Source organism: Amphiura filiformis, chromosome 20, assembly GCF_039555335.1.
Source record: "Amphiura filiformis chromosome 20, Afil_fr2py, whole genome shotgun sequence".
Lineage (NCBI taxonomy): Eukaryota > Metazoa > Echinodermata > Ophiuroidea > Amphilepidida > Amphiuridae > Amphiura > Amphiura filiformis.
In genome coordinates, this window is record NC_092647.1 from 16,250,865 (window position 1) to 16,278,697 (window position 27,833).

At 36.7% G+C, this 27,833-nt stretch overlaps 1 protein-coding gene across 1 annotated transcript; it reads left to right on the top strand.

Moving 5' to 3' along the window:
• Positions 1 to 11,068: 11,068 nt before the first annotated feature.
• Positions 11,069 to 24,591, top strand: LOC140142852 (uncharacterized). Its single transcript, XM_072164872.1, has 6 exons — positions 11,069 to 11,196; positions 15,736 to 15,809; positions 17,933 to 18,025; positions 19,092 to 19,199; positions 21,251 to 21,408; positions 23,322 to 24,591. Exons 1-6 carry the CDS (start codon positions 11,076 to 11,078, stop codon positions 23,839 to 23,841), a joined length of 1,074 nt encoding a protein of 357 aa, XP_072020973.1. The 5' UTR covers positions 11,069 to 11,075; the 3' UTR covers positions 23,842 to 24,591.
• Positions 24,592 to 27,833: the final 3,242 nt, after the last annotated feature.

A 27,833-nucleotide genomic window follows, 5' to 3' on the forward strand; every position in this document is an offset into this window, starting at 1 on the left:
AAGAAGGTGTATAGATTTCTACTGGAACCGTTGGTTGCGTTTTGATTTCATCCCTTGCAGTATTGGGCTATTCCAGTTGAAATCCATACTACCCCTGTAGAAGATTTTGAAAATATGTTCCATAGGGGGAGTATGTTTTTCAAATGTAATTGGTCATGGTTAATCATTTTGAAATTCATACTCCCCCTGTATTATAGCTTCATGTTTATTTTTGCATATTAACTGGAGTGAGCATTTCAAATGAAAATTACCCAATTGTCTATTCTTTTCAAAATGCTTGCTCCCTCTGTGGAATACTTTAGCTCATTCTTCCACAGGAGTAGTGCAGATTTTAAATGGAATAACCCAATATGTGTAAACTTATAATAATGCACATACCGTAATGACTCTGCCTGACTTGGGTATAAACCCACCCCCAGATAGGTGATTCTGTTCCAAGAATGGGGTGGGCTTATTATACCTGGGGGAGGGTCTAGTACTTGGAATTCAAAAAGGCTAAAGGAAATTTAGGTGCCTGGTTTTTGGTTTATTTTTAAAATCCAGGATACTTCACCCTTCAGTAACAGGACACTGGTCCATGCAGTATAACCTCAATCCTCTTATAGAGGCCCTGCATCAAATTATCGATTGGCTCCAAACAAAGGATTTGTACCGGTGTCTTTCACCGTAGTTATGGCGGAGTGCAGTCCATTCAATCAAATGTTGTCATCAACCTATTTGATCGTAGTGCATCGTTATGTGTGTGGGACGAACTGTCACGGTAGATTGCAATCATGCTTTTGTTGAATGCATTTGAGTAGTCCGCCATATTTGCGGGATGATACTTCACATGCAAGCAAGGCCTCTATTGTGCACACAAAAAATGTGATGATGATTCTAGAACAAGTCCAAAATTACTACTTGGCTTATACCCAACTGCACCCTTGTTTTTAGAATGCTTTGAAAAATAGAGGGTGGGCTTATACCCAAAGGTAGGCTGATACATGTGTGGTACCAGCTATTTATTCAGTATTCATATGTTATGGCAGTTTATCCATCCCAGTGTTATGCACAAACCATAGACTCTGGAAATTGTTGCAATTTTTTTTAAAAATTTCAACGTAGGAGGGTATTTCTATTTCTTGAAAATACTGGTCCAAAATATGTTTCAGGTAGACCACCCATATTCCAGTCATAAAGATGATGTATACTATTATATTTCGGAGCTCAAGTTATGAATTGAATAGATGTGTAATATTTAATTTTATACCTGAATATAAAACTTGAATAGAACTTTTTACATGTATTTTAATGACCCAGAGCCCCTTAAAGAAAAAAGAAAAGTAGCCTTCCAAAAATATGCAACACTGCAGTATTTACCTCAAAATCACTCTCTGGGCTAGCTATTCAAGATTATTTTTGATCCAACTGCACTTTGTAATATTTTAAAGAGCTGCACATAGAGTGTTATAATACCAATAGGTGCTTGGGAGCTATGCATGCAACATTTATCTGTGCTGACAGGAGGGTGAATTTAAGATGGGAATGGGGAAAACTATTGCATAAACAAAAATTGATTAAATTGCAGACCCACCCTTGAAAGTATACCCCATTGCTGGCAACATAACATTAATTTTGGGCAGTATTTCAGGGACTGTCTTTTGAAATTGGCAGGAGAGCATTAAATAGCTCTCCTGGAGCCTTCAAGGAGAGCTGTTAGAGTATTTACGATAGAATGTAAAGAGGGAATGGTAACTAAGGAGAGCTAAAAATCACTCCTATATCAGATTTAAGGAGAGCAGTAAGAGCGATTGCTCTCGCTCTCCTCAAAAGGCAGTCCCTGTATTTAGGTAAATGCTTAGCCTAATCAGAACAAATTCAGTTAAAACAGGTATACCAGAATTATTGTGAGAAGCAATTTAGAAAAATCACCCTCCTCAACAGATAGTTGCAGCACAGCTCTTATTTTTCTACTTTCTTAGTCAAATGAATTGTTCCTGTACATAAAATGCAAATATTTCTTTTGACAAAACGTTTGCATAGTTTCTATTTTAAGCAATAAAAATGTTATTTATGCAATTGCATCAATTGATATGCTGTATTTCTTCTTTCCTTGTTGTTTAATTCAAGTTCAACCGTTGCTCCCCTTTTGACCAGCCTCTTTTCAATTGGCTAGCAAAAAATGTGTTTACAGCCAGTTATGTCAAAGACTCGCGAAAGTCCAGTGAGCGCTGATGCCCTTTGGTTACCATTATTTTTTGCAAAAGACGAGTATGTAGTTAAATTAAGGGGTAGGGGCAGTTGTAGTCCTCAAACATTCGAAATTTGTATACAGCGCCAAAAAAGTATCATTACACTTTTAAAAAATCCCAATTTTAAAACTGAACCATATTTTGGTAAATTTATTTTTAAAATTTTTTAATACAAATTTTGAACGTTTGAGGACTTGTTCTCAATTCAATTCAATTCAATTCAATTTATTTCCATCAAAAATACAAAGAATACTTAATTAACACCAAAATGATTAAAAAACACAAGATGGAGGAGATGCAACAAAAGGCAAATGCCTGCAAAAGTGTTGCACCACCTTACAAAAAAAATTTAAACACACACACATAACAACTAAACAAGACAAGTGTGGAGGCAAAAATAAATAAGTCAGTGATGTTAATTTACCGCAAATTAAAAATGACGGTTAATCAACCGTAAATAAGCATTAATTTATGTTCATACATACACGCTATATAACAGCGCGCGTGATTGGTCGTCCCGGATGTGAGATCGTCGGGTAAGGAAAATCATGTTTTTTAATAATGTGATTTGTATTTTTTTTAAATATTGTTTTGATGATATAAGAATCATAAAATATTCAGGTACGTATGAACTGGGTTCCTTCATATATCTACACGAATAAACGGCCGTTTATGCCCTCGGGCCGCAAGCGGCCCCTCGGGCACAAACAACCGCCCAGCCATGAAAATACATGAATGAACCCCTAACATAATTAATGTAAATTATGAAAATACACAAAATTGCAAACTAAAGTACTTACTAAGAAACTAGGGCCCTAAAGCATTTAAAGTATAGGATAATCTTGTAACAAAAAAACAACAACAACTCAATGATAACATAACCCCAAGCCGAAACACTGCACCAACATTTCACCATATTCAAGGACAAAAATAAGCTTACACCCCCACCCCCCACCCCACCCCTCCACCCGCAATCCAGCCAAACTGCAACGTTTCCTGGGAAAAACAATTATGGGGTCAGTCCATGTCGAAACAGATTCCCTCAGGTGAGGTCACAAGAAAAAAATTCAAATTCCATTTCGTTTGCGAATGGCGGGCAATCAAAGTTTGGCGACCTCGACCACAATTGTGAATTTAAGGGGTCCAAATGACAAAGTGCTCTCTTTGAGGCGCACTTTCTTCTTAATTGAATCAGTTGTGATCCTCTTTTTGAATGTGGTCACTCACTGGCTGTGTCTGAAATACCTAATGCCAAAAAGATAGATTTCGGAATTTCGTTGGGATTTCAGAGGGGGTCAAAATCAGCACTTCGTACTGTTCAATCAAATTATCTTGATTTTGAAGGTCCCATGATAATGTCACAGTGCACTTATAGGTCCTAATTATGTTCAGAATGGATTAACCATATGCCAATGTCTATGAGCAATTAAAAAAAAAGAGAAATTTCTGGACCCCTACAGAATTTTAGGCCACCCTAAAGTGGTTCAGCCACAAATGGCACTTGAAGTCGGCAAATTTTGACCCCTAATAACTTTAGGTGTACACCAGATATGAATTTCTAGTCTTTTGCATCTGAAAGAATGTAGTTTAATGTTACTGGGAACATAAGATTTGTTTTGTATTTTTTGTGTTTTAGTATTAAGTTGACGCTTTCAAAAATAGTCATTTTTGCCTAACATACCATGCATACAGGATACGGTACAAAATGCCAATTTTAGTATGATGTTTTTTTTATATTTTTGATCACTTTATAGCCATTTGTATTATTTATTCTGATATTTCAAGTTGCTCTTGAGTCAAGTAATCAGAAAAAAACTACTTTCTAATCCTCTGTATGGATTTTTAAGGGGGACAAAAATGCACTTCCTGGCAACGATGCACATGCAAAGTACAGGTTATGGGGTCAAATTTTCAGAATGCTCCCAATTATGTCAAGTAATATATCAAATTACTCGTATGGTCATGAGGATTCCAAAAATGTATAGTTTGTTATGTGTCAGACCTTTCAGGAGGGCGCTATGACGAAAAATGTTCATAGGTCAACGACCTTTTGAAAGTATCAAAACACAAAAATACAAAACAAATCTTATGTTCCTAGTAACATTAGACTACATTCTTTCAGATGCAAAAGACTAGAAATTCATATCTGGTGTACACCTAAAGTTATTAGGTGTCAAAATTTGCCGATTTTAAGCGCCATTTGTGGCTGAACCACTTTAGGGGGCCTAAAATTCTGTAGGGGTCTAGAAATTTCTCTTTTTTTTTTTTTTTTTTAGACATTGGCACATGGTTAATCCATTCTGAACATAATTAGGACCTATAAGTGCAATGTGGCATTATCATGGGTCCTTCAAAATCAAAGATAATTTGATTGAACAGTATGAAGTGCTGATTTTGACCCCCTCTGAAATCCCAACGAAATTCCGAAATCAATCTTTTTTGGCATTAGGCATTTCAGACACAGCCAGTGAGTGACCACATCCAAAAAGAGGGTCACAACTGATTTAATTAAGAAGAAAATGCCTCTCAAAGAGAGCGCTTTGTCATTTGGACACCTTAAATTCCCAATTTTGGTCAAGGTCGCCAAACTTAGATGGCCCGCCATTCGAAAACGAAATTGAATTTGAATTTTTTCTTGTGACCTCACCTAGGGGTCCATGAAAGGTACCCCTGAGCCAAAGGAGAGCATAATTCAAGAGGGTGGGTGTACACTCAGTCTGTTTTGATATGGACTGACCCTATGGTGATAATTTATTAGAAATTTACCGACTCACAAGACTGGAATATCTACTACTCATTTGATCATTTGTATTACTTAGGAAGGAAGAGATAGCTTTCTTAAAAGAATTCAAAGTTATTGCATCCTTAACTGATTCAGGTAAACTGTTCCATAATTTTGGTCCTGTGTTAAAAACAGTTTTAATTTTATGAATTTCATGTCGGAAATTTGTTTTGTATCTAGTATCATATCCATGAAAGCTTCCTAATTCAGTAAAAACATGATCAAATGATGACGGAAGTAAACCCTTCTTGTACTTATACATGAAAATACCCAGGTCTTTGTTATATATTTCAAAAATGTTCAGAGTATTATATTTTTCAAACAATGGTTTTGTATGACACAAGTATGAGCTGTTTGATATTATTCTTATAGCCCGTTTTTGAAGCTTGAATACTTTCGTTAAATAAGTCATAGGTGCATTACCCCATAACAATATTCCATATAATAAGTAAGGTAAGATAAAAGAACAGTATAATTGATACAATGAATTTTTGGGCAAGAAGTGTTTGCCTTTGTTCAAGACACCAAGATTTCTGGAACATAATTTGCAAACATTTTCAATATGAGATTTCCATGTCAAATTTTCATCTATAATCATGCCTAACTTTGTACTAGTAATTCTTGTCAGTTTACAACCGTCTAATTGAATTGATTGATTTACCTTAGCATTCTTCGTTTTGTAGGCCGTTCCAAGTAACATTAGATTAGTTTTAGAAGCATTAAGAGATAATTTATTACATTTGAACCAATTGCATACTTCTTGCAGTTCATTATTCATTGTATCATAGAGAACGTTAATATCTTTATCAGAAAAAAATGCAATGGTATCATCAGCAAAAAGAATAAACGATAGCAGTTTTGAAGTATTACAAATGTCATTCATGTATAGAATAAAAAGTAGTGGCCCAAGTATAGAACCCTGAGGTACACCACAAATTACTTTTTCATGCGATGAAACTGTATTATTAAATTGAACATATTGCTTTCTGTTTGAAAGGTAATCTGAGAACCATGCATGAGAAATCCCACGGAACCCATAGTGATACAGTTTATCCAGTAAAATAGTATGGTCAATGGTGTCAAAGGCCTTTGACAGATCCATAAAAATACCTACAGTTAATTTATCATCATCAATAGCTTTACTAACCTCCTTAACAAAATCTAACACAGCCATATAAGTGGTATGATTGTTTCTGAATCCATATTGCTTTTGATACAAAATATTATTTTTGACCAAGAAATCACAGCACCTGTTATGAACAATACGTTCCAAAATTTTAGAAAAAGTGGGTAAGACAGAGACAGGTCTATAGTTACCAAAATGTTGTGGGTTGTCTTTTTTATAAATGGGAACAACTTTGGCTAATTTGATATCATCAGGTACTGTTCCAGTACTAAGAGATAGATTAAATAACATTTTCAATGGATAGCAAATTTCATTCGCTACTGTTTTAATGAGATCTGATTTGATATTATCATGGCCAGGGCTTTTTCTATTCCCAAGCTTTCTAATGATTTTAGCAATTTCTTCCTCATCTGTAGGTCGCAGAAAGCATGTAGCACTAAAGTGAGTATTTTTCAAATATGAGTTGTAATCATTACCAGTGTGTTTAATGCTAGAGGCTAAAGTTGGGCCTATACTGGAAAAGTACTTATTAAACTCATTAGCAATTTCCTTTGAGTCAGTAAGGGTTTCATTATTTTTGACGAATTTATCCGAAATAGGTTTTTTTGAAGTCCTAAGGATAGAATTCAAAATCTTCCAGGTGCTCCTCATATTATGTTTTTCTTTTGCCAAACGAAGAGTAATATTAAGTTTATTACGATACATTTTGTATTTTTGAATATTATGTTCTGTTGGTCTGTTTAATGATTTTTTATATAATAGATTTTTTCTTCTTATACATTTCATCAAAGATTGTGTAATCCAAGGGACTTCGGTTTATACTTCATAGATGATTTCTTTAACTTCTTTTTTGGATAATATTCATCATACAACGAATTGAATTTATTAATAAACGACATATACGATTTGTTGACATCATCAGATGAGCACACATCATCCCAATCTACACATCCCAACCTTTGCTTAAAAATAAGCATATTTTTTTTTTTAAAATCTGTGATTTCAATATTATTATCTTTGCTAACATTTTCCTTATAAACTGATAAGTCTGTAGATACAAAAGTTGGCAGGTGATCACTGATGTCGGTTAATAATATACCAGCCTTTTGTTTATGATGAGAATTTGTAAAAATATTATCAATAAGGGTCGCAGATCGTGAGGTAATTCTGGTGGGTTTTGTAATGCTTGGATACAAAGAGTAAGATGTCATCATGTCAATAAATTCATTGGTTGGTGCATGCACATCTTCATTTAGCAAATTAATATTGAAGTCTCCCATTATATACAATAACTTATTTTCATCTTGTAGGAAGTGCCATTGGTGTCTCCAGTGTAAACTGTTTTCATTAGTACGAGGGGGTATCCAAAAGTTTTTGACATCACCCAGAAGCGAAGGAGCTATATCGATGAAATTTTGTCAGTGTAATTACTGGTCCTTCTGTACATTATGGTCCAAAAATGGTCTCATAAGTATGTTTACTTTTTTTACAGGTGGCGCTTGATGGGCAGTAGGCGCATAACCTGTAAAATGGTGAAAATTGAGGCACGCAGCGTGATTAAGTTCCTGCATTTGAAGGGTTAGGCCTACAATGCTCAGAAAATCTATGATGAAATGAAAGCTATCTACGGTGATTATTGCCCATCATATGGCACTGTTGCTTTTTGAAAAAGGAATTTCCAAACTGGCCACATGTCCCTCACAGATGAGCCAAGAAGTGGACGTCCATCACTTTCGGATGATGCGGCCACAGTGAAGAAATTCAAGAAAGTGGAGGATCTTATCATGAAAAGGTTATGCGCCTACTGCCCATAGCGCCACCTGTAAAGAAAGTAAACATACTTATGAGACTATTTTTGTCAGTGTAATTACTAGTCCTTATGTACATTATGGTCCAAAAATGGTCTCATAAGTAATTTCTGTTTGAAACTTCCTTTCTTTCCCTCTTTTTCCCTTCCTTTCCTCCTTCTTTCCCTTCCCAATTTTTTTCTCCCCTTCCCGATTTTTAGTGTCCGGGGGAAGTCTGCCCCCTTCCCCCTCCCCTCATTGGCTACGCCCCTGCCTGCATGGCCTGGTCCCGTTAAATTCTGAACTCGCTTGAACCATGGAAGAAAGAGATGAGAAGGAACCACAACGACTTCGATCGGCCAAGTTTCAATCCGCTTATCTATTGACGCATGAAAAGAAAAGCTATCAATGGTACTTACTTTCATGTATGATCCATTTACCGCGATCGATGCTTGGCGAAATCATTACTGAAAAAAAACTATAACAAACCCATCCAAGAACAAACAAACGCTACCCAGAAGTAAGATTATGGAATTTCACTGATGCTCTGAACATGTATAGTAGCTTTGTTTTGGGATCTACAGTCAAACTGTTTTCTTGATCGTGTTGTGTAGAAAATGTCCTTTAAAAAATCAAAAAGGTCATCAAAATCGGCCGTTTTTTTGCTGAGTTTCATCTTTAGCAAATAAGGTAAGATTTTGGTGACTTTTTTGATGAAAAATAGATGCAAAATGTTCTTAAATAATGTAGGGTAGGTGCAGGTAATATGGGACAGCAGGTAATATGGGACACCTGTTTTCATTTTAACAAAAAGTAGCTTAGAGAAGGTAAACACTTTAAGTTGATTTGTTAAGTGTTTAGAGACATCAATTGTGCTTCTAGAAATGCAGTTTTGGAGTCTGTGTATCAAACTCTTGGAAATCAAAACAAGAGTGAAATTGCCCAAAAAAATTATGTCGTTTTTTTTGGCCTGATATAAAATCAATGACGTCACATTTTATGATTGTGTATCCAAAAACTCTGGTACTGAGGGGGCATTTGTCATTTTTATGATCTTTAGGTGATGGGTTAAGCTTATCAGCAGGTAAAATTCCACTGACAAGTGGCACTCTCCTTTTATAAATGATTATTTTCTCTGATTTTCAACTGAATGGGTGCAGGTAATATGGGACACATAGGAAATTGTGTGCATTGTCAATGCGAAAAGCAAAACTATTTAGAAAATTGAATTTTCTTGTAGAAATTTGCATTTAACATTCAAAATCATGTAACAAAAATGTTTTTAGAACAAAAGAGTGATTTTCTAAACTTTTTGATTTTCACCATAGAGATAACACAGTGTCCCATATTACCTGCACATGCAGGTAATATGGCACACTTGACGATGACGTCATTTTGACGTCATAGCGTCCAAACAAACATAAAAACAAGGTAACATTGCCTGTTTTATTAATCTTAAAGGACAGGTTGTTCATCATAACAATCTCTTATGGGCATATCTTCTTTAGTTTTTATGCAAATAAGCTAAACGTCCTTAATGGTCCCATATTACCTGCAGGTACCCTAGATGTTCCGGTTGAGTCCGGTACATGAAACCTGTTTAATTTAATAGTTTATATGTGTATAATCGTAACTAGCTAACTCGTTTCAGTGCCAAAGACTGCCAAAAATAAAAAAAAAGTCATCAAAGTTCGGGAAAATTGGGCGAAATGGAAGAAAAAGATGTAGGCCATCAATGACCGATGATCACGTCACCAGAGAAAATCCTATAGAGTGCTTGCACGGAAGGTCATTAGTTCAAATCATCCTTCATACACGCTCCAGAAGACATGCAAATACATGGAGTACAATACCAACTAGACTAAGCTGTGGTCTAACCCACGAACACAGCCGTGTTGTTACCCCTAATGACCTTTGACCCCAAAATATATGAAAACGGCCATAGACATTGGCTAATGTCAATGCATGGGTGCATGTGGCACCACTTTGCTATGTTACTTGTGGCAGAAGGGCATTTTGAAGGTTTTTCGTCTCAGACCGGAAGTGACCCCTTAATGACATTTGACCCTAAATAAAAAAATACCACATATGAATTGGGTACCCACAATTCATGTGTGAACATACTGTTACTGTCCAATGTTTTTCTTAGCAAATAAAAAATTTTGAAGGTTTTTCGTCTTATACCGGAAGTGACCCCTTAATGACATTTGACCCCAAATAAAAAAATACCACATATGAATTGGGTACCCACAATTCATGTGTGAACATACCGTTACTGTCCTATGTTTTTCTTAGCAAATAAAAAAAATTGAAGGTTTTTCGTTTTATACCGGAAGTGACCCCTTAATGACCTTTGATCCCAAATCTGTGAGGACCCCATAGACACTGGGTAATAACAATGCATGTGTGCAAGTGGTGTCACTGTCCTACGTAATTTGTGGGAGAAGAAGCATTTTAAACGTATTTCGTATTATACCGGAAGTGGCCCTTAATGACCTTTGACCCTAAATATAAAAATACCACATATACACAGGATAACTACAATTTATGTGTGAACATACCGTTACTGTCCTATGTTTGTCTTAGCAAATAAAAAAATTTGAAAGTTTTTCGTTTTATACCGGAAGTGACCTTTTAATGACCTTTGACCCAAAATCTGTGAGGACCCTATAGACACTGGATAATAACAATGCATGTGTGCAAGTGGTGTCACTGTCCTACGTAATCTGTGAGAGAAGAAGCATTTTTAGTTGAAATCACGTTTTTGACCCTATGACCTCTGCGTGACCTTTGACCCCACGAGTTTCATATGACATGTAGGGGCATGGTCAATGATGGTTGTGACCAAGTAAGGTCAAAATCGGTGTAAGCATGTAAGTGCTAGAGCAAATGAAGTGGTCGGCAGAAAGAAGAAAGAAGAAAGAAAGAAAGAAAGAAAGAAGAAAGAACCTGTAAGAAAAAAGACACAGCCGTGACTAACGTCACGGCTGTGTAATCACCTATTTAACGCGGGGTATTGATCAAAGTAAATCCTCATGAATAACAATGTCAATTAAATGTCGGTAAAGGGAGTGGACAAAGTGAATGCGTTCGTTGTGGTTCCTTCTTATCTCTTTCTTCCATGCTTGAACTTTACTCCCTGAATATGGATGTGCTCCTACCAAAAAGAGGAATTTTCAAAAATACGAAGAAGAATGGCGACGCCCAGGGCCAGCGTTGGCGTGTCCGAATTCGCCAAGAAACAGCTAGAAAAACACGGTTGGAAGCAAGGTTTGTGATTGAAAATATGTATGGTTTGTCTAAAAAAATATTTTCTTATTGTATGTTATATAAGCTATAGTTACCGGTATACTAGTTGCGTTTAACAACACATGCAGGTAAGCTTAAAATATTAACTTGTTATCTTGTAACCACAGAGGAGTAAGATAAAACGGAGCGAGTACCACCTAGATACAGACTTTAAGGTACATATTTCGAGGTGCATAACAGACACAAAATTTGTGTCATAACAAACACCAAATTGGTGTCGATGACCTGACATGCATGCATTCTTTTGTGATGGTCTTTCAATTTGTGTCGGTGTCCTTGGCAGACTTGACTATGCTTCAGTGGTCATGAAAGGATTCAATAGATAACCTCTGCCCCACTAATCCCCAGCTATTGTCTGAAATTGCACCTCGGAAGATATATTATAACAACTCAGTCCCTCAAATGATAGTCATATAACGACCAAAAGATAAATGACTGACTATAGGTAACCTAGGCAAACCTTAGTTAACACATTTACTAGTCAGCTTAATTCGCCGAGACCGGGCCCCAACACAATGCATATTTACATAGAAATTTGAATTTTTTTCGAGAATAGGTGGGTGAAGGAAACCTACATAAATATGTTTTCTATACTTCACTTGACCCAAATATATGATTTTTATGGTGATAATCAAGTCGCACATGGAATTTGAGAGGATTTTGATAGCAGTTCCATTAAAAAAGCTGCTATCGCCATGAGACTAAGATCTAGAAACACCCCGAAATGCCGCTTTGGGGAATTTTGCTAGCTGAATCTTTTTGATGAAAGTCAATCTTTGACAAGATGTAACTTTGCTACGAACAGAGCTATGACAATAAGGTTTTCAGTTTTGGCTTAGTTTACTCAAGGGCTTTAATTTGATATATAAAACGATGCAATTTGATGTCAAATTTGAATTCACCTAGTATACCTACTGACTATCATTGAGGACTGAGTTCCGCAGTCTACGTACCACCAGCCAAAGTCCCCGTGTATTGTATGCTACCAGTTCTCGCATATTCATGAGGGCCGATTGTTCGATTGTGCCGTGTCAAACAATCACGCCAGCGCTGCGTGCCTTTCGCGTTAGAGCGCTTGCGTGCTTTCGCGATTACACGATATACCATGAAAATACGCGGCAATTTCGTAGCAGTCCCGCCTGTCGCATTTCATGGCACAATCGGCCCTCATTATCGGATCAGGCGGAGACTTTGACTGGTGGTACGCGCTCTGTGTTATCTTACTCCTCTGTGCTTGTAACACTCATATTCATAATATCATTATCATGCATCTTGCTCGAGAAACACTAGCCACGAATTTGCTCACGGATGCCCTCGCAATGTGTTAGAGAATATGCTCGAACAACATGCATCATGCATGCATTCACTCGGTCGGATATCGTCCCCTTTGCACAAGCGCGTGCATAGCAACCAGCTCGAGAAAGGGGAACTGCATAGTACAAGGAACTTATACGATGTCCTCATTCACAAACTGATACTATCTGTCCATCGTATAAGACTGTTACCGTACGGCAATGTCAATGAATGTGGTGAAGAATATTACACAGTCAAGAATAGGCTCCATCATTTTTTATTATGATCCTCCCAGTCTCCCCAAACATCAAAACATCAAAAGCGTTGCACTTATACTTACTTAAAAGTAAGACTGTCCTTTTTCACATAACGCAGACAAAGTAGGGCGAACTTGCCTAGAAATGGTCAAATTTTGGCAAGAAATATCTCTGTGTAATCCTAAAGTCCCATATCACATCGTTATCGGCGATCAAGGTTTTTTTTTTCTGAAGTTTGGTTGGTACCCACCAGCGTCATGCATGTGACGTGACACAGCTAAAATAATCGACCGGGAATCGGGGATCGTTAAAACATCAACACATTTCAAAACACAGAAAGCAGTAAACTTAATGGCGAGCGGTCCGAATTTTGAGCCATACAAGTTTACGTGGTGAACTAGGAACTGCACATGCGCACACACTTACACTGGTTTTACAAGGCTATTTCCCCTTTGAGGCTTTGTGACGTCAGCCCGACCAAGAGAATGCTGATGCTCACAATAATTGTGACAATCACATGTTCATGTGCTCGGTTTCAGAGAAGAATGCAGGCTGCGACAAATTGCCTGTCCGATAGCCCGGGGCAATCAATTTTTTTTGTCGGGCAACTAAAACTCTGACGAGCTGTGCCCGATCGGGCAAGACTAATTTAAAACCAATTTAAGTTTGAAGATGCAAAACGGAGTATTTCTGTCAAACCTGGCATGTTCACAGAAGTAAAAAACAGTCAAAACCAAGTAGAAAACTTCTTGAAACGACCCTCAAATTTTTCCGATGCTAAATCATAATCCATACCAGACATATATGCTAATGAAATGACGTTAGTGACGTATTGGTAGTAAACTATAGTTTAGCCAATTATAGAAACTGTTTCGCATATATAATGAGTTTTTATGACGTCAATGACATCAGCTGGCCATGTATTTGCATGTACATCGAGATTGAGACATGTTAGTGGTTGGCAAAATACGTAAATCGCCGTGACTTTACTGACAAAATTTCGCATAAAATGCACATTTTTTCCACAAGAAACAAACAGTATTGAATACATATGAAATGTTTATTTTTATAGTGGTTTCATGAATACTCATTTATGTATCAACTTAACCGAGAAGGTATCGGCTTTCCGCAAGAATGAAACTGCCGAATTCGACGTACTTACAATTCTACGAGTTACATGCACTGCATGATGTGACTTTGCTGACAATTGTTGCCGGGAATATGGGTAATTTTCGGGCAACCAATTTTTGACTATTGCCTGCCCGATCGGGCAAGCTAAAAAATAAAATTTGTCGCGGCCTGGAAGAATGGCAGTTATTTGCTCAGATTGACGGGAGCGCTTATAAGTCGGGAAGTGCGATAAATCACGCTTTTTTGCTACAACCATCGTATGTCATGCATGTGTGAATTACGGCTTTTGACAATTGGACAAGCCTTTATGAATTTTGAATAGGTTGTTTTGATATGCTTACCTCACTAATATCTAACCTTGAGCAGACAATACTTACACTCATTCGTTTTGCTTTAATGTTGTCACAACATATTATAGGTATGCCAGGTGAATTTAAATTTGCCATCAAACTGCATCATTTTATATACCGTATCAAATTAAAGCCCTTGAGTAAAGAAAGCCGAAACTGAAAACCTTTTTGTCATAGCACTTTCCGTGGCAAAGTTACATCATAGATCGATCTCTTACTGGCAAACAGTGAAGGTCACTCATGCATCAGTGGTGTGGGGCTATCAAGTCTGGTCACTGGTGGAATATGAGCTTGGGTGCCTTAACCCCATGAGAACTACTGATTGCTGATTGGCCAAAAAAAAAGTTTTCATTATCAATTGGTTCAGTCAGCAACATTGTTAGAATGATTTCACCACACAAAAAAATTGAGGTGAATTATTTGCAAAGTTCCATTCTGATTGGTGATTTAATAGTGAAAATATCATGTAATTGACCCATTAGAGGCATTGTTAGATCGGCAGGTAGTGCTTAAGGGGTTAAACAACGAATTTGACCTGCAAAAATGCCAAAAAGTGTCACAGTACTCCTGATGGCTTGACAAACATTATTTTTTCTTTTCTTAACAATACATGTAGGTAAAGTATGAGAAAGGTTTTTAACACAAGTCAACACATACATAAATGACAGCCAGTGAAAAAAATTCACTGACTATCCAGGATTTGAACCTGGGACCTTATTAGCTCAGTTGGTAGAGCATCGGTCCGGTGATCCGAAGGTCCCAGGTTCAAATCCTGGATAGTCAGTTCTGTCATTTATGTATGTGTTGACTTGTGTTAAAAACCTTTCTCATATTTAATTTACCACATAGATTAAACTTTATTTCTCCATCTCGAATATGATTTCGGAATGATTTCCAAACCTCTTTCTTAAAGCTTCTTGGATGAGAAGATGATAGAGGGCGGGTATTGAACTGAAGGCCTATAGATAATAACATCACTGCTCTTCTCCATCTGACTTATTAGCTCAGTTGGTAGAGCATCGGTCCGGTGATCCGAAGGTCCCAGGTTCAAATCCTGGATAGTCGGTGAAATTTTTTCACTGGCTGTCATTTATGTATGTGTTGACTTGTGTTAAAAACCTTTCTCATATTTAATTTACCACATAGATTAAACTTTATTTCTCCGTCTCGAATATGATTTCGAATGATTTCCAAACCTCTCTTAAAGCTTCTTGGATGAGAAGATGATAGAGGGCGGGTATTGAACTGAAGGCCTATAGATAATAACATCATTGCTCTTCTCCATCTGACTTATTAGTTCAGTTGGTAGAACATCGGTCCGGTGATCCGAAGGTCCCAGGTTCAAATCCTGGATAGTCAGTGAAATTTTTTCACTGGCTGTCATTTATGTATGTGTTGACTTGTGTTCAAAACCTTTCTCATATATTTAATTTACCACATAGATTAAACTTTATTTCTGCGTCATGTAGGTAAAGGTCTGGGAAAGTCAGAGTCTGGAATTGCTGCTCCAATCAAAGTGAAAATCAAGCACGACACAGCAGGGGTAAGTTATTTCAGTTTTTTCTTATCACTTTCCACATTTTGTAACTTATGTATCTGGTAAATGTACTGTGTGGTCCAAAATCAACTTGACCCAATGTTAATTTCTCAAAGCCCAAAAGTCTTTTTCAAATTGTTGTTGCAAATTCACACACTTTTTACAGCTTGTAATAGGAGGGATCACAGTATAGTGAGCAACTGATGAGGGAAACTGATATTCGGATGCTGGGTCTCAAGCAGCGTTCGAAATTTTGGTTGTCCGGTTGTCCGGGACAACTAAAAAAGTGGCTGGACAACCAAAAATACTGATTCGGTTGTCCGCTGGACAACCATAAATCTGTAGCCAAAATGGACCTTTGTACATACGGACAACCAAAAACTTAGACGGACAACCAGAAATTGTAACCTAGTTGTCCGTGGGACAACCATTTATTTTTCCTTAATTCGAACACTGGTCTCAAGGCCAGCTGTTGCATTTGGTAGTGTATTGTTAGAGAATAAAGGTATTGTTTTTAGCCCCTGGAGTGCATCTATTGTCTCATATATAACACAGGCGACATCATTATTTTAAGTAAAACAATGAGGCGAAGCCGAGTTGTTTTACGCCAAAAATAATGATGTCGCCTGTGTTATATGAGACGATAGATGCACGACAGGTCCGTAACCCGATCGACAGCATCATCCCCCTGATTTTTTTCATTGTTGATGAGGTTTTGGTATCATATAATAGATACTATTTTTCTCATTACTATCCTGAAATTTGACGCCCAAGTCGATGTATTTCCGAGAAATCATGAAACACAGCGGTTTTTACAGGCTACCAGTTGTTCGCATTTTACATGACACGGGAGTTTTGGGTATAGTCATAGAATGAAATCGGAATAGATTCAGAAGACTTCACCCCAGTACCAATTGTCTCAAAAAATACATCAAATAGGCCCCTAATGTCAAACAATAGATGGCGCTATAATGATATAAAACAAAAAACAAAAATAAAGAAATACAAAAGAGGCGAAATAAATAAGGAAACATGACCTATATTGTCAAGCATGATACGAGGAATATGAAAAAAATTATGAGAGCACCTCCCCCCATTAAAAAAATTAGTTAAAAAATAAAACAAAGAAAAATCATAAATATGTGAAAATGTGCATCATATAGCTAAAAATAAATAAATAATTAAGCGAAGTAAATACAGCATGGGCTATCTTGCAGTGATCGATTTTCGAATATTTTTTTGTGTAGCAAAGAATGCTACTCACTTTCAGATTTGAGTAGCAATTCCAAAATTGTGAGTAGCATTTTGCAACATGCTAATCCTGAATGTTCCATTTTCAGTTCAAGTCAGTGGCCAGTGATCGATTTTCAGTATATTTTTATGTAGCAAAAAATGCTACTCACTTTCAGATTTGAGTAGCAATTACAAAATTGTGAGTAGCATTTTGCTACGCTAATCCAGGTAAATCGAACACTGCTATCTTGTCAAGAATGATAATGAGCGCAGTGATATGTAATGTTTTTTAAGATTAATCAGTATGAATAGAGGATATAATAGTGTACATGTACAGGGGCGAGCCGGTTTTCAGTGCCAAGGCGAACACTTCCTGTTTCCACCGGGACATGCGCTCGGCCGTTGTTTCGGGATGCATGACCAGAATGCAATTCACGCGTACCAGTGTATTGGCTTGCTAATATGCTAATTACTCACATTTATGCTGAAATTGTTCCTGTTTTCTCACATAGATGGATAAAGGGGACAATATTTGACATTGTATGTAAGTTTGAAAAGAATCCATATCCTAAACCGATAGGGTTACCCCCCTTTAAACACTTCAATTCAAATAAAAATATCATACAAATTTTAATCAAATTAAACCTACATTTTGCAAGGAATTACCTAGGGCTTAAAATCGATCAGTCTCGTTGTTGCTGTGCGCCTCCGATTGGTCCAAATAGCAAGTATGTGTATCGTGTTGACGCACACGCGCTGACCCGTCTGATATCACACGGGTAAAGCTGGGTAAGAACCAATAAGATTGCAGGAACGTTCTCAAGTGTTTAAGTATATTCAATTGAGTAGTGACTCTTGACTCATCATCTGATTGTATAATTGTTTTCATTGTACAGGTTGGACATGATCTTGGTGAGCAATTCACATACCACTGGTGGGATCATGTGTTCAACAAAGCCGCTAACAATATTGAAATAGAAAATGATCAGGTGAGTCATTGCAAATGAAATGCATGTGAACACTTTTTTAATTGGTTTCCAGACTTAATTTAATGGGTTTGTATGTTATTTTGATCGATTACGAACATAATTACAGCAGAATAAAGTACTGGAATCGGGACTGGAATTGAACCATTGAAAATGTGCATTTTTTTTCATGTCTGGTTTTTAAGGCATTTTTTGGTCAAAATTAGCGACAAAATGATCATAAAAATAAAAATGAAACAATGTTTCGATTTTTTTTTTATCATTTCTTATCTAAACATGTAACAAAAATTATCAGTATACATAATATTACATTTCAACTGGAATACACTACATGTAAATCCAAGCTCCCTTTACATTGCCCGTATTGCACATAAATCACTTTCACATTTAACTAAAGAAGAAATGTTCCCTTTACAGGCATCACCTGTTAGAAATAAAAATAGATGAAGATCAATTGCTCATATCTACCAGAACAGGCCAGGGGGCTACTTAAAAAAAAAAGTTTGTCCCTTTAATTTAACTTTCAGGGGCTAAATACCCTTTATCCCTATTTACTTTGAGCCACAAGCTTCAAAATATTTATCTTTCATCAGGGGCTACTTTCGATTAAAATTCTCCCCAAAATTGAATTTTTCAGGGCTATTTTGGCATTTTTGTGGGCAGATCGCCCTTAGCATGATCAAGCAGCTACACACCCATCTTCAATTCATTACCTTAGACTGCTCTGATTAGCTTGTAAAACAAAAACCCCTCTACCACTTGCATGTAAATTGTAAAGCAACTCCAAAAGGCAGCCACATTTGTACTAAAGCTCAGTATTAAGAATATATTGTACATGTACCTGACCTGCATAAAAATAGCTCTATATATGGGTGTTTCATAAAAAGTAATGTGAAATTTAAGGTCAAAAATCCATCAAGGCAGGAATTACAACATGTAATTTTTGAAAAACTGAATGCACAATAATATGTGTCAACATTGCCATTTTGCTGTTTGTTTAAGTGGCTAATTTCAATCAGCCATCAGTCAGTCTCTTTTGAGCTATTACCAAATCTGTATATCATTTCAGGATGGGGTGAGGGTAAAACAGAAAGGGGATAATGCCAAGATAATCAGCAATAAGAAGCAACACACCAAGCCTAGCAACAAACCACTTTTATATGGCAATTTTGTCAAGGTAAGTTTTAAAAAATATGAAAAAGTGTTTTAAACATTTTCCTACTTGGGCAAATCTTGTAATGTCAACTCCCCTATATTTTTCTATATTAAGGGAACTGTTTTGAGCGTTTCGACAGTATTTTTTGTGGGACATGAGAGCACATCAGACATATCGAATTGCGTTCTGAATACGAAGAATGTCTTTCTGATATCAAATAATTTTCATTTTATGAAATTTACGATATAATACAAATTTTATGACAAATTAATAAAATTTGATATTTTTCACATTTTTGAGATATAACAGTCCTCAAAGTAAATTTTATAAATTTAATGATATATTCTTAAAGTGTATGTAGCTGGGAGGAAAAGTCGACGATCAATTGAAAATTTTGACCTTTCATATTGAAGATATGGATTTTTTCCCAAAAAGACCTATTTTTGTTGGTGTTTGGGGAAAAAATCTATATCTTCAATACGAAAGGTCAAAATTTTCAATTGATCGTCGGCTTTTCATCCCACATACATACACTTTAAATATAAATCATCAGATTTATAAAGTTTACTTCGAGTACTGTTAAATATCAATTTTTAATGATTTGCCATAAAATGTGTATTACATTGCGAATTTCAAAATATCAAAATTATTTGATATCAGAAGGACATTCTTCGTATTCAGAATGCGATTCGATATGTCTGATGTGTTCTAATGTCCCACAATAAATACTGCCCAAACGTTCATACCCTTCCCTTAAATGTCATATACTGTTATATTTGGTACCAAATACCAATGTATAATAACTGTGGGTCTCCTCTGATATCAAAATAAGTATAACATTCCCTATGTGATATCCTCATGACATTATAATATGAATTCTGGCTGTGTACAGAAGTATAGGAAATAAACAGACATCTGTTCAATATGATAAGAAATGATCTATTATTTAATATTTCTACCAAGCTTAAAGTCATTACCTTGACAGAGATGTCCAGAAGCCCAGGCAGCTAGTTGAAGTATGCTATTTCCATGGTTTACCCAGATGCTTACATGTATCTGATAGGACCACCTGTTGTTGGGTCTGTGCAGTAATTATGAGCCCCTGGGGAGGGTAAAATTTCTGAACAGCATTCCCAAAATTGCTTGCTGTCCTTCTCTGCCTGGCAAATGTTGCTAGCCCCTCCCGGCCCTCTCTGCCTGGTTCTCAATATGCTTTCTACGGACCACACCCGGCCTGCTGACCAATTGTGGTTGGCCCTTAATCAGCTCTTAATTATATACAGTAAACATAACTCAAAGTATATTTGGCCCTCAAATACAAATCTTCAAAATATTCACAAATGAATACCTAAGAGGAAGAAGGGCCCAACTCTATCAAAACTGTTTTATAGATATTAAGAACAAACTTAATATTTGGAGATGCTTAGAGCCAGAATGTTTTCAGAGGACCTTTAATTATACCCAACATTTGTGGAAGAAAGGTCCAACTCCATGGAGTTGGGACTTTCTTCCATGGAAACCATGATTGAGTGTACTTGGAAGACTGAAGAGAGTGCATTTGAGCCCCTTCTTTCACACACTAGGAAGAACATTCTGCTAGCAATACATGCTGGGTTTAATTAATTTTTGTCAAATGGTGAAGTTGGGCCCTTCTTCCACTTGGGTATTCAAATGATAATCTCTTTTCCTTCAACTTAAACACATGCCAGGTTTAGTCAGTGGCGTAACTAGGGTTGGTAGCGCCCGGGGCAAGAAACAAAATTGGCGCCCCTACCCCCACCTTAGAATATCTTAGATGCGGGCATTTGCATAGCTAGGGGTTGTGGCGCCCAGTGCTAAGGATACATAATGCCCCCTAACCCTCCCCAATTCTTGAAACAATTGTGCGGGGAGTGTGTGATGTTTTGGACAAATAAGGCCTATCACTAATTAATTTTGGTTACTAGAAGTTGAATATCAGTCTTAAAATGTTCTTTCAATTGATTCAATTGGTCACGTTGCCCGCCCCCTAGATACACCACTGGGTTTAGTGTCGTGTAGTGAATGTATATTTTGTGTATTTGTTTAACCAGAGTGCAACCCTTGTTCATGATGTTGAACAGCAAGAAGACAAAGTGACTGCTGCTTCAGATGATGATGATGATAGTGATGGAGAAACTGATGATACAAAGGATCAGATAAATAGAGATGAACAATTCTATCGTGCATGTGGAGGAAGAACAGCCCATAAGTAAGTGTCATTTTTTTAAGCAATATAAAGGATCAGACATATTTACTGATATTTTTCAAAAACAGAATTAAAGGGGGTAACCCTATTTGTTTTGGATATGGATTGTCTTTAAAATTACATAATAATATCAAATATCGCCCCCTTGCTGCTTTGTGAAAAAATGTGAATAAATAGCCAAAATTTGCAATCCAATACCTTGGTATTCGTGAATTGCATTCTGGGCAGGCAAGCAACAAGACCTGACGACAATGTTGCAATGCCCGCCCGCATTGAACGGAAAATATTTGTTTTAACTCTTTTTCGCACTGCTTCAGAAAAAAAGGAACAAAATATATTTCCCTTGCAACATGTACATTTCAAATGAATATAAAAAGTTTGGGTTAAAATGGAGAGGAAAAAACCATTCCACTACCGGTTTTGAACCGGTACCTCTCGGTAAAAACATAACGCTAATCCATTGCGCCACAGAGGCTTTGACAACGGTGGAATTTTTTTAATTATATACTGTCGCAAGTCTCCGCAGCACTTAGTGTAGTTAGCTTCTTTCATGGAAAAGTTAATGACGCGAAACCAAAGTAGCTGTTGAGGAGACTGATGATTCGTTCATAATTCCCTGCCCAGAAATCCGAAGTAATTTTTAGTATTTACAAAGTGGTAGCCTCTATAGGCCGCTGTGCTTCATGATGTCTCCGAAATACATCGACTTGGAGCGTCAAATTTCAGGATAGCAATGAGAAAAATAGTATCTATTATGTGATACCAAAACCTCATCAACAATGAAAAATATCGGGGGGATGATGCTGTCGAACGGGTCACGGACCTTTAACATTGTAAATCATGTGGGTGCCATATCATGCAGTGCTATTTGTTTTGAGGGGTTTGTGTTGAGGTTTTCTGAGGAAGTCTGAGCTCCGAAAAATACAGAGGCCCAACACAACCCTGATGATATCGCGCAATGACCGTAAAACAGATGGTGCAAATTTATTACTGTCATTCATTACCACCATTGTACAAATTGAAAATGTAAATTCTATTCACTGCTTTAGTGCGTATTTAATATGAAATATGGTCTTACTCACAGTCATTACGTGGGTTATTTGTGTGCGAGATTGGAACAGTTACGCACTTTGAGGGCAATTGTGAGATGTTGATGACCTGCATTTGCGTTCGCGTTTTTACATAATTGGATCATACGCATCATGTATATTCATGAGGTTAAGAATATTTGTCAAAACATGGACACACTATTTCGAACATTAACACACATGTATTTTGGGCCACATGAGGTTTTTTTTAACCAATAAATTTGGGATTTAAAGCTTTTATAAAAGAAATTAAAATGTATTTTTATGAAGTTTATGAATGAGGTTAATGATAAGATATGATTTTGTTGACATTCAACTAATAAGTATTCATGTACTTGTAGTATTATTTTCCCCCATCACAATACACTCCTCCTTGTGCATTGTTTTGTTAAACAAAACAGTATGTGTGTTGATGTTTGTCATTTTTACTACAACAAAATCATATCTAATCATTCACCTATAAACAAATACATCTGATTAGAAAAGAATGGTGCTTTTTTAAGCAGGTCAGTTTAAATGTGTGTAACCAGTTCACAAAAACACAATTGCAAAACTATCAACTTGAAATGTGCCTACTTGTTTAACCCCATGAGAACTACCTGCCGATTGGTCATAAAGGAGTTTTCATTATCAATTGGACCAATCAGCAACATTGTTAGAATAATTTCACCACATAAAAAAATTGGGGTGAATTATTTGCAAAACTCCATTCTGATTGGTGATTAAAATGAAGATATCATGTAATTGACCAATCAGGCAATGTTAGATCGGCATGTAGTGCTCAGGGGGTTAAATTTCCCCCATCATTGTTTATGGAATATTTTGCAGGGGTGCACGACATGGACTGAAGTCAAGTGGAAAACTAAGACGCATACAAGCTCAAGAATCCCTTCATAGTCACTCTACAAAAACTGGAGATGGCAATACCAATGACTTTGATCCAAAGGCAGAAATCGAGATGGATGAACCCATATCTGGCAAGAAAATAAAGAAGAAAAAGAAGAAGGGAGGAGATGCAGCTGATGCCAATGGTGTAGGCGAACCTGATGAAAGCAATGGCGGTACAAATCAAGTAACCAGGACTGCTAATGAATTTGCAGAAGAAAAGTTGTTAAAAAAGCAGAAAAAGAGAGAAAAGCGGAAAAGGAACAGGACAAGTATTACAAGTGGTGCCTTGTTGGAAGGTGACTGGTCTGACAGAACTGATAATGAGTTGAAATCTGATACTGTTGATAATGTGGAATCCGGGGAAGGAATGGTCAGCAGTATACAACAAGGTGGTGAAGTGCTTGATAGGCCAGTCAAGAAAAAGAGGAAGAAATCAAAATCAAAAAACAAACAATTATAACAGTGCAAATTTTATAATTAGAGAATAAAGAATTGTTTTTAGCAGCTGGAGTGCATCTATCGTCTCATATAACACGGGCGACATCATTATTTTAAGTAAAACAACGCCAAAAATAATGATGTCGCCCGTGTTATGAGACAATAGATGCACGACAGCGGCTAAAAACAATACCTTTATTCTCATTCTTAAACACTTCAATTTAAATAATTTAATCAAATTAATCAAATTAAATTTTATTTTACAAGGAATTACCAAGGGCTTAAAATCGATCAGTCCTGGTGTTGCTATGCGCCTCCGTTTGATTCAAATAACAAGTATGCGTATCGCGTCGATGCATACACGCTGACCCGTGATTGCAGGAACATTCTCAAGTGTTTAAGAATGAAACATACGTATAATAGGACTAAATTTTGATTTTGCTTACAGGATGATTACCAGTTTACAAATAAACCATCCCTATATCGTCGTCTGCATCACATACTGACGTATCTCAAAAGGCTGCCTTGTGTGATTTTTATTATTAATGTTGTATTTCATATTGTTATTGTACATTTCAGCATGGTTCTTTCTTTTGCGAATGGACATGAATTTGTAATATAGTGATAATACCACAGCATTAATATAAAGTTAATGTTACAATGTATCTCATCACAATTAGATGACAAGTATACAAAAATCACAAAAGGCAGCCTTTTGAAATACGCCAGTATGTGAAGCAGACAATGATATATCTTATATCTTTTGAAGCACCTTACCTAACACAAGTTTCTGAGATTGACTTGTTTGTGTGGCTATGTGGCTACTCCAGTTGAAATCCATACACCCCCTATGGAAGACATGACCTTAATATCCTACACAGGGGTTATAGATTTCAAATGGAGTCATCATCCATTCAAGTAGGTCCATGTAAAATTCACACTCCTTGTGTGGTAGATTAAGGTCATGTCTTCCATATGTATGGTGTATGGCTTTCAGCTAGAGTAGCCCAATGTTCCCCCATTGCTTTGTGTAATTAAAGGGTGGTATAATTTATTATTATTATTATTATTATTATTAAAAGTACATTTCTATAGCGCTCTACAAATAACACAGCGCTTTTGCTCCAAAACAAAATACACAAGAAAAACAAAATAAAAACAACAACAAGAAATTACTCATTTGGAAGAAGGTACGTCTTCAGAAGACGTTTAAAAGCAGCCACAGATTCCGCTTCTCTGACATAAGCAGGGAGCTTGTTCCAGTGCTGGGGCCCGAAAACGGTGAAACAGCAATCCTCGGCTCTTTTACTGGAGCGAACCGTATAGAGCCTTGTTTTGTCAGATGATGAGCGGAGCCTGCGACTGCTTCTGGATGAATCTGGATGATTATAAAACGTGACAAGATCTTGTAAATATGCCGGAGATACAGGCAAATGATACAGGCAAATGATGAAGTGGAAAGCATTAATCAAGAGAAAATTTGCAATGTAAAAGTTGACAACTTTGCAACCAATTATGCCAGAGATGTAAGGATATCACAGCAATATCAAGGTTGATATTACTTGGCTAGTTGATGATGATCAGATTTCATAAGAATGAAAACAATGTTTGGGCTATTCCAGTTGAAATCCATACAACCCCTAAGGATCATGTGAGTTTCTTATCCCACAAGGTGGGGGGATTTCAAATGGAGTCACCCATTCAGGTAACCCCATTTGAAATTCACACTCCCTGTGTGGAAGATTAAGGTAATGTCTTCCATAGGGGGTGTATGGATTTCTACTGGAATATCCATGTGATGATGCAATCATACAAGATGATGGTAGAAAATCAATCATTTTGAAATCCAGCTTGCATAAATATGCTGGCTTTTCCCCTATTGACATGGACATCTCAAAATGAGGTACTACCGCCAAAGTGTGTGTTGTCCGTGCGTAAAAAGGACTGCGCAAAAAACATTCTTGTACATGTGTTTTCAGGAGAACCTCATTTTGGTAGCAAGATGGTGGACATGTGCAAGTGGAAAATTGGCCAAGCAAATATTAATTTGTTTTGATATCAGTTAATCTAATTAATATCACATCACATAGCTTCATAAACATGTCCCTGTTCTACACTTTTACAAGAAGGGTGTGTGTCAAAAATGTTATGGGACACAATGAAAACTCGACTGGTGGTTGACCGTCGGTTTCTTCTAGTTGCTATTGTTCTAAACAATATGGTAACCAGACGGAACTGGCGGTCAGCCACCGGATGAGTTTTGATTTCATCCTTAACCCAAAAATGTTGATGTTCATATGTGATGTGATCAAGCAAAATCAGTCTGAAGTAGGGCCAGGTAAATTTTGGGATTCTTACATTTTCAATTTTAGCATATTCAAAGCTCCACATTAGTGAAAACCTCATGTCAAAACGATCTTTGGTTACATATAAACAATAGATCATTTCAAATTAAGATCGGAAAAGTTCGGAAAACCAAAATCAACATGGGTCATCGCACGAAATATTTTCCAAAGGTATTTAACACTTTCGCTATTTGGTCATTTCATAGCGAGCATGTAGAAGGATTCAAATATCACAGATATACTATTGTAGGTACTGTGGTTCTTGAGTTACGCTGTAAAGAGGGCTGAAACAACCTTCGTAAAACGTACGCAACTCATTAACAACAATAAATCGAGCAAGTTTTCAAAGTATATGATTTGTAGACAACTTCTGCAAAGCATCAAGGTATTATTTAATTTATTTTTCAATAATATATTGATTTATGTTATTCATCTGCATCTAGTGTTTACACTGATAAATATATTGTAAACCTGGTAGTTTGTATACTGCATCAAATATTTTTGTCAATATCAACATAATGATAGTGGTAAACATTATATTGATATGTGTACACCAAAGAGAAAATAAAATATATATCAAATCTTATCCTGTGTTTCTTTTGTTTTAATTGCCTACTGTGATACAATTCAAGAAATCCATGCATACTAATGCTAGAAATTTGTTTTTAATCCTGTTAATGATAGAAAAGAATTAATGGATCAGACTTAATTATTAGCATTTTTAGATTGTCTGAAGGAAAAGACGTGTGACAAGACGTGTGTCGGGGTGCGTCTGTGTTTGCCTGCAAATGAGGACACACACAAGATTTTTCACTCTAAACTGCGGACTTACCTGCAACCAAGAACAGGCCTCGGTCTCAAACTGCTGCAATAGACCTCAAATGCATGCTAGATGCATTTGAGTGATACTTTCTTAAAACCGTGGACCACATGTGTAAAAAATACAGTCGGCAGTCTGATACACATGTCCTCGGTTGGCGGCAAAGACACACGGGGGTGTGAGTGTCAAACAATTTGGTCTCATATGAAAGGTTCAAATCTTCGGACCAAGATATGCGCCACCAAACCTTCAAACCCCAAAATGAAAAGTTGTTGAAATTGCAACTTTTGATTTTGGGGTTTGAGACTTGAGGCCCATATCTTGGTCAATTCTTGTTCGATTTTCACGACCAAGGTGTCAAATGAGAAAGCAAAGTCCAATTAACAAAATGTATATTTCAGAATAATACAAAATTATCAGGTTGTTGAACAGCAAAGATGACGAGTTTCTTTTTGTGCCTGGTGTAGTCTTGCTCATTTGACAAGCTATATTCATGAATCACAATTCCTGAGATTAATTAGATTATTATGAGGTATATTGTCAAAAAAAACCTTGCATGCCGTAAAAGGAGAGGATATTCAAAATTTATTCAGCAGACTCAAACTCAGCACAGTGCTAAATTAATTGTGAAATCCCCAATGATATCCATAGAACAATCAGTGGCGGCACCAGCAATTTTTTTCGGGGATGGGGTGCAAAATGGACAATTTTTGCGCAAAATTGCCTCAAAATATGGGGGGGGGGCACTCCCTCACCCATAGCGCCGCCACTGAGAACAATGCACACAATGGCAATCAAACAACAACATAATTCACATTTCATTCTTTTATTACCTATCAATAGTTTTTC

Coding starts and splice junctions, on each gene's coding strand:
- LOC140142852 (XM_072164872.1), top strand. CDS start 11,076: ATGTGCTCCTACCAAAAAGAGGAATTTTCAAAAATACGAAGAAGAATG. Junction 18,026..19,091: donor TTGAAATAGAAAATGATCAG/GTGAGTCATTGC, acceptor ATATCATTTCAG/GATGGGGTGAGGGTAAAACA. Junction 21,409..23,321: donor GGAGGAAGAACAGCCCATAA/GTAAGTGTCATT, acceptor AATATTTTGCAG/GGGTGCACGACATGGACTGA.